Consider the following 11,140-nt stretch of genomic DNA (forward strand, 5'->3'; position numbering starts at 1 on the left):
ATGTGAGGATACAGTTTCAGAGCCCTCAGTGGGACAACAGACGCCTAAACCACAGTGTTGGGGAGGAGGGAAAAAGTAGCCGTCTAAGCATGTTTACTTTCAGCAACAAGGAAGTTCTAACTTGTCCCTAAGTGGTGACTCACTGGATGTGGACTATAAAAGTAAAGGTAACTGCTCTCTAAAGCATCAAGGCTCCAGACTTCACGAATCCAACATGATGCAATCAAGACTTTCAGCCGTCTTGTTTTTCTTGCTGGGTTTGTCATTTTGCCTGACAATCCCTATTCCCCTTGAAGATAGCCATGAATTCACAGAGAAAGACCTTCAGTTTGCAGAGGTACAGTATAAAAGAGTTCATTTCCATGTTTTATAAACAGTAGTGCAGTTACAACTGCTTGGAAACTAGACTTATTACTTCTTTTTCCCTTCTTAGCGCTATCTCAGGACTCACTATGATCTCCGTCCAAATCCTGCTGGCATGATGAGGAAGACTGCCAACACAGTGGCATCTAAACTTCGAGAAATGCAAGCTTTTTTTGGCTTGGAGGTGACAGGAAAATTAGATGAAGAAACATATGAGCTGATGCAGAAACCAAGATGTGGTGTCCCAGACGTGGGGGAATATAACTTTTTTCCTAGAAAACTCAAATGGTCAAAAACTAATTTGACATACAGGTAAATGCATGGCATTTTGAGTGTTGTTGGTGTTACTACCCTCTTTCCAGGTACCTTGTCCAATCGTATATGATGAGAGAAGGATGCATTTGAGTTTGACAAAATTCATGTTGCAGTTTAAAATCCTTACAGCCCCACTTTTGGAAAAGTCTCCCAAGCCCACCTTACAGCCTAAGGAAGTAAAGATGTTTGGTTGGTTGGTTTTTATCCATTGCACTTTGACATGAAGGAAAGCTGGTGTGGTGTAAACTAGTAACTTGTCATCTGGCTTCCACATAGACATTCTGGGCACAACTTGGTGCTGAATGAAAGAGGAGTAGGTCTAAGATCACGCGTCTCACCACTGATCCTCAGAGTATTTATTCTCTAGATCACTTCTTAGGTCTGTTCTGGACCTAGTTTAGTGTCTGCTTCAACTAGGTTGTGTCCAGGACGAGGCAGTGTAGATGCAAAACAGTCTGTGGGATGTGGCTGTGAGAGCAGGGACTGATCCTGGTCTCCCTTCCATTTCACAGTCCAGATTTAGATATTTGCCTGGTCAGACAAATCGCTCTGTCGTGACCTTGGAAAGTTGCCCTTGATAGGTGCTCCTGTGATAACACAAGGTCATCAACAGGGGATTTTGACCAGCTGCAACTTGAGTTTCTTTAGCAGATTCCAAATATGAAATCTCTGAACTCTATCAGTTATATGGTGATAAATTTTACTTTGATAATGATGTTTCTAGCCTATAAAAAGCTCTCTGGGTTATATTTTGCTCCTCTAGGAAGTGAGTATCATAAGAAATTTTATAGGGCATAGAAAAATTTGAAGGTAGTGATACGATTTGACTTAATACGGAATATATCTGTCATTTTCTATATCTTCTGGTGCATATAAAACCAATTACAGAAAGCTGTTGGATCATTTCAGGTGTCTCTGAGTGATTGTAATGAACATAGAAATAGTTTGGTTTCTTCTATTAAATACTGTTGAGCTTTTTGTTTTTAGATAAAAACATGGGCAGGGAAAAAGTAAAAGCTTCTAATGAGTTATGCGTTCAGATAAAAATGTGTTTCACATTTTCTTCAATTCACACAATTTAACTGGAGGTATTAATCTTTTTTATAGAATTATAAATTACACTGCAGATCTGAGACGTGCTGAAGTAGACAGAGCTTTCAAAAAAGCATTCAAAGTTTGGTCTGATGTGACACCACTGAACTTCACACGAATACGAAGTGGTACAGCTGATATCATGATCTCCTTTGGCACTAAAGGTAACACAGAACCAGTTATTTTTAGTTACATTGCTGCCAGTAGGGTGGGATAATCAGTTTACTTGTTTTGTATGTTTTATAGAACATGGTGACTTTTACCCCTTCGATGGACCCTCTGGATTACTGGCTCATGCTTTTCCCCCGGGGCCAGACTATGGAGGAGATGCCCATTTTGATGATGATGAAGCTTGGTCAGATGATTCTAGAGGTAACAGAAATGCCTGAGATTATTTGAAATGGTGATGGAAAATTTTGTCCTGTTTGAGGTCTGTTAACAGTTTATTTTGTCTGTTTACTGTTCCTTCATCATTATGTTCACTGTGCCCTCATAGGAAGCTGGATTTAACCTCCAATCATAAATGGAAGTATAACATGCCTAGCATAAATTTTAAGATATACACCTCCTAAGTGAAGTGGTTAAAAACCAAACAAGGTATTTTGTCATCTTGGCCTTTCACTGAGCTCTACAGCAGCTAATTCTGACCACAGATGATAGGAATTACCACACTGAACCCTACAGAAAATGCATATACTTAGCTGCAAATTGTCTACTTGCAATTAATTTGAAAGTTCTTCAGCTCACCATTTCAGGACAGAGCTTTAATAGACCAAACCACTATTTATTTTCAGCACTGTGTTATTTTACTGTCTTGGCATTAAAACTACTTTCTGCAACACTGAAAACAATATGGACTATCTAGTGGAGGTGAATTCCCATCAATTTTTATTTTTTTTATTATTTTTTTTTTTTATTAAGTAGGGCTGAGACTTCACCCTAGAGCTTTCCAGAGTTGCTAAGAAATTTCTAGAAATCTAAATCTGCCTACAGAACGACATTGTCAAGTAAGATTTAGGTTGAACACTAGCTATGAGAAACTCAATTGATCAGGCCCTTATCAAGCAAAACCCAGGGTAGTTTGGAAAAGACAAGCAATTATACATAATTTTTCCATTTATCCAGTTTTCTCCTTCATTGTCCCTTGTGTTAAAGCACACTGTTAAGATTAGTTGATGTGTCCAAGTCCGTGTTGGTGATACAATGAGCTACACATTTACTTTCACTGTGATTTGTTACAGGGTATAACTTGTTTCTTGTTGCTGCCCATGAATTTGGTCATTCACTGGGACTTGAACATTCTAGAGACCCTGGAGCTCTGATGTTTCCAATTTACACATATACTGGAAAAACTGGTTTTGTGCTTCCTGATGATGATGTGCAAGGCATCCAGGAGCTCTATGGTAAGTCTGTATAACATATATTTCCTGTGTTGTCATAACCTGTTACAGATGCACTGCACAGTTGCTAAAGTGCTGCAGATGTTCAATAGCAACAGCCAGGACTGATTAAGACCGTTTCACTGGATTCTTGGCAACTAGATTTCAGGAACAAAAGTTGCTTAGATTTAATAGTTCAGAGGAAAAAAAAAAAAAAAAAAAGGAACTAACACTGCAGAGGACAGTTGGTCACTTTGCTGTCTCCTTTAGTGGTGGGCAGAGTCTTTATACTTTTTGACCTACCTCAAAAGAGAAGGTAAAACAGAACCTAAAGGGAGAAAAAGAACTATCCGTATTTTTTTTTCCATGGAAAGAATAAAACTCTGGGGGGACCATCAAAACTTGACATAAAGAAAGCAAGCCCATTTAACATCTTTGCAGCACACCTGAACTGCATTGTCTATGAGTGTATTTGGCTAAAGGAGAGAAAGAGAGAGCAGACTTTTTCCAGTACATATGGTTTGTATTCATCATGCTGTTTGGGAACTCTTCCATGTTCTGCTCAGTATCGTGATCCACAGAAAATAAATGAATGTTGTAAACTTAGATCATGTGATATGATTTCAGGTGCTGGAGACAAAGATCCCAACCCAAAACATCCCAAAACACCAGAGAAATGTGATGTAGAATTATCACTTGATGCAATAACAGAACTTCGTGGAGAAATGCTGGTCTTCAAGGACAGGTAAAGAGGCTGTCATATCACGGGTGATGGGTACCAGATAAAAATTGAGCAAGCAAAACCACCTTTCCAGTATTTTACTAAAGATTTGAGTAAACATAAATTCTTAAAAATCACAAATCAATATAGATGCCTCTAAGAAACAGGATTTATAATACAAGTACAGACTTGACTGCCCAGTAATATGAAGTGAAGATGATATGGTTGAAGACTGACACCATTTGCACACATTTTTCATTTCACAGGGCTTTCTTCAATATGTACAACCTATTAACACTTACTTGAATTAAGTTGTACTACATTCAGAAGCCTTACTTAGGACAGCAGTGTTTCTTTGTTGTATAACAACAAAGATGATAACTGTATGTGATGGAAATGGTCTGCAGCTAGGTGACTATAAGGAAAGGACAGGTCTGCAAGGGGCTTTATGTATTGAAAATTCTACGTTATGAAAAAAAATTAATTCTCTGTTAACTAATTTTCAGTATAGCACATCAAAGATACTGCTATTCTGTAGTATGAGAGGAAAAGTAAATGATATTTTCTTTTTCTGAGCTAGGTTTTTCTGGCGACTGCACCCTCAGATGGTTGAGGCAGAACTGGTGTTGCTTAAGTCCTTTTGGCCAGAGCTTCCAAATAAAATAGATGCAGCTTATGAAAACCCTATCAAAGACCTTGTGTTCATGTTTAAGGGTGAGTTTTCAGTTTTGTTGTTGGCAGAAAAATACACATCTTTAGTCAAGCTCAATAAGTGATGTAAAGGAAATCAACAGAAGAATAAAAAATCCTACCTTCCTCACTCATAACCCAAACTCTGTTGGTTTCACCCCATGGAAAGCTGTATAATTCTCCATGAATCAGATGTACAATTAAGCTCAGATGCCTGGGATCAGAGTTATCATGGTTTAATGCTGCCGAGTATGTGACCTAAGAATCTGTTAGTTGTATAAAAATAGGGATCATGACACCCTCATTTTATTCTTCTCTTGAAGATGAGCCTGTACAAAAGCTTCATGTATACTTTATTCTTATTTGCAGGAAAGAAAGTATGGGCTTTGAATGGCTATGACATAGTTGAAGACTTTCCTAAAAAGATATATGAAATGGGATTCCCAAAAGAAATGAGAAGAATAGATGCTGCTGTCCATATTAAAGACACTGGCAAGACTCTCTTTTTTACCGGAAATAAGTACTGGAGGTAAGCTGGAGACAGACTGGTGTGTCCTTAGTCATAACCTGTCCAGAAATAGAAAAATAAAATCAGCAGGTTGTTTCAAACCAGGCACTTGACCGTGTCTCACGTTTCCAGTCTATGGCTTTCGTTGGTGCTGTAGCTGTGTAGAACATATTGTAAAGGTGTATGCAGGGCTTTTAAAAACATATGGCATAGCCTTGAGAAGCTGAAAGAGTGAAAGAAAGGAAAGGAGAATAAAGTGCCCTGATGCAGGAGAGTTTGTAGTGTGGTCACGTGTCCTAGACAAAATTGCCATCTTGCTTCCTTCGGCTGCTGGTGTGACACAAAATGGTATCAGTGCTGTGAGAGTGAGAAATCTGTCCCACCCGAGGATGGCTGGGTCTTGCTGCCCAGGAGTGGGGCTTGCAGCCAGGTCTGATGCATAATTAAGACATTATCATCACTTTCCAGTACTTCACTGTGCCAAGCAGCCTCAGGATAGGCTCGTAGTGCCAGTGCATGCAGGTACCATCATCTCCATATAATAACAAGTACTGTATGGGTCAGCTCTGAAAATGCAGCTTTCTTAGTGTTGTGTTTATTGAGCTTGTACGTCTGATGGAAGAGAGACCTGATTATTGCCCTGACTTTCATTATTACACTAGAGATGAAATACCTAAAGACTGCTGGCTGCTTCTGATGTGGGTAGCTTCAAAGCACATAAAGCTCACAGGCCAAATTCCCAGGCCATTTCAATCCTCTGAATTTTTATTTTCTTTTTTGTTTAATATAGTTATGATGAAGAGTCGGAGGTTATGGAAGCAGGCTACCCCAGGCTGATAGAAGAAGAATTTGCAGGAATTGGTGATAGAGTGGATGCAGTCTATGAAAGAAATGGTACATAATCTGATAATGAGACTTTATTACGATTAGTTGTCATTTAAATTTAAGATCCTGTAAGGAATTCTGTCGTTTGTAATTTTCATTTTTTCACATCAACACTTCTATTCTCAACTGAATCGTATTTCTGATCTAAACTACCTTCTGGCCAATGTGCCCTTATAAACCGTTTACATACATAATTGAGGAGCCAGAAAAGATCTGCCTTCTTGCTCAGGGAACATACAGTGATATATTTGATGTAGAAGTATTATGTGTCCATTCCTTCAAATGGAGCCCATTCTTATCCAGCTCTTCAAGGAGTGTTTCCAAGTCAGAGTCTCAAACATTAACAGGCAAACCCTGTGTTTTCCTAAGCAAATGCTGTATAGTAAAAAAATGCAGATCTTGACACTAGGTTAAAATATCAGTTATTTTAAAACACCAATCCAGGTCTGGCAAATGGAATGAGAACCTTTGAAAATTTAGCTCAGCATTCTAAATACTAAAATATTGCATTTAAGAGGGTTATTAAAAGTGAAAACAAACAAGATAGTTTTTATCTGAAGGGAAATCTTAATCTGACAACACAGTTTTCTCAGAGTTAATTAATTTTAACTTTTCCTTTCCTTAGGTTATCTCTACTTCTTCAACGGACCGCTGCAGTTTGAATACAGCATCTGGAGCAAAAGAATTATCCGTGTCATGCATACTAACTCCATATTTTGGTGCTAATTACATCAGAGTGCCATACTACAGGCTGCAGAGCAGCTTGTAATACACAGAAGTAATTATATGGGCATCTAGATTTATTAGAGGACAGCAAGGTTCTGTGAACAGGCACTGGTTACCTACCACTAGATGTATACTGTATATATGGAACTGTATAGCTGCATGTCAGTCTGGGACTGAATTAACTTAATAGGAAAGAATAAAAGAAATTATTATCATTTCAAGAGGCATTACACCATTTAAAGATAGTCTAATGTTAAAGTAAGATGCTGGATACATCCTACCTGATCATGAGCACTATTAATTCCCAGTAATCTGAGCAGGTCTAGCATCTTTCAAGGATGAAAGAAATCCTTGATTTCCCAAGAAATAGACCTGATAAACACAGGAGTGTTATATCTTTAAACTAACCCTTCATCAATTTGTGAATTTCCTGTTAATGTACTGGGAATTTGAATGTGTAATGAATGAGCCAGGACTGTGTGGTGACTCCCTGAGCAGGACAACACCAGGCTATGACAATGAAGTTAAAGAATTCAAAGGCAGCTGAATGAGAATGTCTCCCTGGAAAGGATGCCCACATCATCTTTGGAACAAGCAGAAGGTATAGAAGCAGCGAGGTGTTATTCCAAAGCAGACAGAAAAGCAGGAAAAGGGAAGAATATTCCCTGCAGAATTCACCAGCCTGTACAATACTGGGGAAACCAGAGAGAAGCAGCACCAACAGCAGAATCATGCCATTTGAATCCTTGCATCTACATCTGGTGACACTGCCCATATTTTTAGCTGGTGTAAAATGAAGAGGTTCAAGTGACATTTATAGAGGTTATGCCTAGCTGTGCCAGAAGAGAACCTGAACATCTGAATTAAAATCTTAAAAAGAGTATAATTTTTCATATCTATATCAATTGTTTCAGTACAATGTAAGATGGTTTTTTGTTCCTTTTTTTTTTTTTTCAATCAATGCTAATGATGTGGGGCTGTGATTATTTTTCTGTTTAAAAAATAAAATTAAACAAACTGGAGGGATAAAATGACATTGTGAAATTACTTAAAATTTAGTTTGCTGCATGCCATAAAAGCAGGACAGACCTATTGAATAAAAAGCAAAAACCCTAACTTGTGTATTTCATTAAATTTTTCACCTCTACTTAAAAATCTGTTTTTTCTCCCTCTGAGAAAATGAATTTATAAAAACAGAGGAGAAATACAGAAAGAGAGAAAAAATTAAAGACCCCTCAAATATGCAGAATAAGAACTGTTAGAATTAGTCTTTATTGTCATGGAAGGCATTAAGAAATGCTGTGAAATTCAGTTCCACATCAGTTTGAATGCTAAATGCTAATGAAATTAGCTAATTAGCTAATGAAACTACACTGTTCTCTTCCACCTCCTCAAAATGAACCCCTAAGTCAATCAGCCAGGCCTGCCAAGCAAAGCACATCAACAGTGGATACCTTTAAGCAGGCAAAAATTGCCAGGCTTACCCACCAGTGGACTAGGTGAAACTAATTCTGTAACTTACACAACACAGGTAGCCAATCAAGATAACCTAACAGATTTAATTGTCTCTTCTGACTGTAAAAATATGAATTAATGAATTCCAGACCTTAATACACTTAAACGAAATGCAAGGAAACCCTCTACAAATGGAAAAAATTAAAGTGGACTAAAATCAAAGTTCTTCTCATATTATATGATATTGGTAAAACTGTTAGGGAAAAAGTCAGTACAGTTCTTTATGCATAAGAACCAGAAATTGATTCAGTACTGTATAAAAATAATTTTTGACAGCCATAGCGTACCTGAAAAAATAAGGCTTGATATTTGACTGCAATTTAGCTAAATTGCTCTGCAGTTAAATAAGGGTCTGGACAAGTAACCCTAGCTCTCCTTATTCTCAGTATAAAGACTTTTTGGAAAATTGTGTCAAAATAATGAAGAATCTTCCCTAGTTTGGGATTGTTTGGTCTGAGTGCTCTGAATTTCATAGTTCTGGAGCAAAGGTGGACAGGGAAGCAGACGTCAATGAACATTGTTCACATCTCCGAAAACTTCTGTTAACGTTGAATATTTGGCAGGGGAAAAAGGTACTGCACAGGCAGCTGGATTTTCAAGAGGCTTCAGCATGATGATATCCAGCTGCTTTCCAGCCCAAACAGTCGGATTCCTGTTTACCACTCAGCTGACTGGAAGCAGCCTTCGGCTCAAGTCCAAGCACAGCTCCAGCTCTTGTGCCTGCATCCCCAGCGCGGTATGTGAACCACTCTGTGGTTAGTTCTACCTCCACTGAGAAAAGTACCAGCCTGTCAGTTCCTGGCATTCTGTTAAGAAAAAATGGAAAACAAAAAATGCTTCTCCTGAGGAAGTGCAAGGCTGAGGTCTGAGCCAGAGGGGCCCTGACGCTGTCATCAGCCAGAAAGGAAAACTGTCTGCAAGCCCTAGGACCTCATGAGGATATTTCACGAGTGCCTGGTGGGGACCCATATGGAATATCACCCAAGACCATCAGGCACCGAAAAGGAATTAGTCCTTTTCTTGAGGCACAGGCTGAAATCGCTGCTTTCCCTGAGATGTCATGAGTGAGGAAAGGTCCATGAGAGGCTGAGACAATTATGCCCCAGAATATAATACAAGCAGAACTAATAACTTCCCACCAGGTTGCTAGTTGTTATGTGGAATTACATAAATCTAACTAATAGTACATGAACTGTTGTTGATTAATATGCCTTTTATATCCTTTTTAATCTCTGCTAAGGATAACCTTTCAGAAGGGGAGAAAGGATAATACAGGAAAAGGAATCTGTCAGATGTTCCTTGGGATTAGTTTCTGTGGCGGTTACATGATCCTGAATAAGTGGGACTTGGAGGATACAAATACATATGCCAGGAGAGAAAGAAGTGAGCAAACAGCATTTAAACTTTCCAAAGTGAGAAACTAGACAGTTGTCCTTTAAATTCATTAATATATTAGAAAGTTCATAAACCCTGTAAGATGTACTGTGAGCTCCATGCAATTTACTACTAGCTGAGAAACCGGAGAAGGAATTCGATCCTGTCATGAAAATGCTTTTTTTTTCTGTCAGTATAAAGCTGCAGAAGCCTGGTCTGAGGACACTAGGTGGCAGTGACAGCTTTGCTCCTTAGAGGCTCTGCACAGAATCAAAAATGGTATGGTGGGTGAGAAAGCTGCAGCTAATTATACAAATTCTTAACGTTTGGCCAAAGTATAAAAACACTCAACGCTATTAAGTAGAATGTAATGATTATATTCTGTTGAAATGTGGATCTTTGAGTAACAAGTTAGGATACCAAAATGTTTAGGATTCTTATTCTAGACATATTCACTGTGAGGGCCACTACCAATCTACTGATAATCTTTTTCTCAACATCAATGCAACACACTTAAAACAGCATATGCCGTGCCTAGTCCTAGCAATCGCTTAGCTTAACTCTGATCATTGGAAAATTACAAACACACACAGAGAGACATATTCCATCTCCTGTGGAGCATGAGAGCATTTCAGGATACAACCTGATTTCTGAGAAAATGACACTGCAAAATATGAAAATAATGCAGAAGTGGAGGAAAAAAAATCAGTTTGAAAGTACGCAAATAAAGCAGTACAAATGTAATCAAGTGTCTGAAATACCAAAAGTGTGATTACACCCACTTGGAAGAATGAAGGACAATTTCTAAGCCTTTCACAGTTCATTCTGACCTAAGTAATTCCAGGCTTGTGGCTACTTTACAGATTAATAATCTGGCCTTGATCTCTGAATCCCTAATATTGCCCAGATCAGTAAGACTACTGAGCATTTTGAGCTAGGCAGAAATTGATTTTTCAGAATTTAAAACACCTTTACTGTTTGGAAGAGAAAGAAACAAGAGATTTTGAAATGTTTAATGGAGAAATATTTCTCTTCTTGTATAATCTGTAGCCATATTGTCAATCAGCATACTTATTTGGTCTGGGGAGAAGAATGTAGCATTTCAGTTTTTTGCCCAGATTGATTTAAACAAGGGTCTAGACCTCAATCAGTCTTCTAGGTGAAAAAATTGCACACACATTTATGTTGTGGTGAGTTTCTTTCCACCTGTCCTGCTGGACATGTTTTCTCCTTACATAAATACAATCAAGCAGTACTCTTTGAAAATACTAGCTACCCACTAATCACAAAGCCCATTTGGGATGTAGGAGGAAGCCCCTCTGTCCGTTAAATTGGGGATCTCTCTACAAAGTGGCATGCCTATGCATACTCTGTGTCCACTCCAATTTTCAGGTTTTGTGATTCTGCCGTTTCTACTGAAAAGAAACATTTCCAGAAGACTTCACCAATTCTCCCTGACATTTTAACGGGGAAGGGGTACCCGGGCACGCAGGCGAAGCCAGCCCAGCAGCAGGGGCACGGCCACCGCACCCTGGAGGTGGCGATGCGGGGTAGGGGCCGGGGCCGGGGCTG

At 38.7% G+C, this 11,140-nt stretch overlaps 1 protein-coding gene across 1 annotated transcript; it reads left to right on the forward strand.

The window, feature by feature from the left end:
• The first annotated feature begins 214 nt into the window (after positions 1-214).
• Positions 215-6,993, forward strand: MMP13 (matrix metallopeptidase 13 (collagenase 3)). The gene is made up of 10 exons (XM_008935669.1): positions 215-337; positions 434-675; positions 1,786-1,934; positions 2,017-2,142; positions 3,012-3,173; positions 3,777-3,894; positions 4,451-4,584; positions 4,930-5,089; positions 5,859-5,962; positions 6,579-6,993. The coding sequence occupies exons 1-10, from the start codon at positions 215-217 to the stop codon at positions 6,677-6,679; spliced, it is 1,419 nt and encodes a 472-aa protein (XP_008933917.1). The 3' UTR covers positions 6,680-6,993.
• Positions 6,994-11,140: the final 4,147 nt, after the last annotated feature.

This window comes from Merops nubicus, unplaced genomic scaffold (genome assembly GCF_000691845.1).
Source record: "Merops nubicus isolate BGI_N331 unplaced genomic scaffold, ASM69184v1 scaffold7922, whole genome shotgun sequence".
NCBI lineage: Eukaryota > Metazoa > Chordata > Aves > Coraciiformes > Meropidae > Merops > Merops nubicus.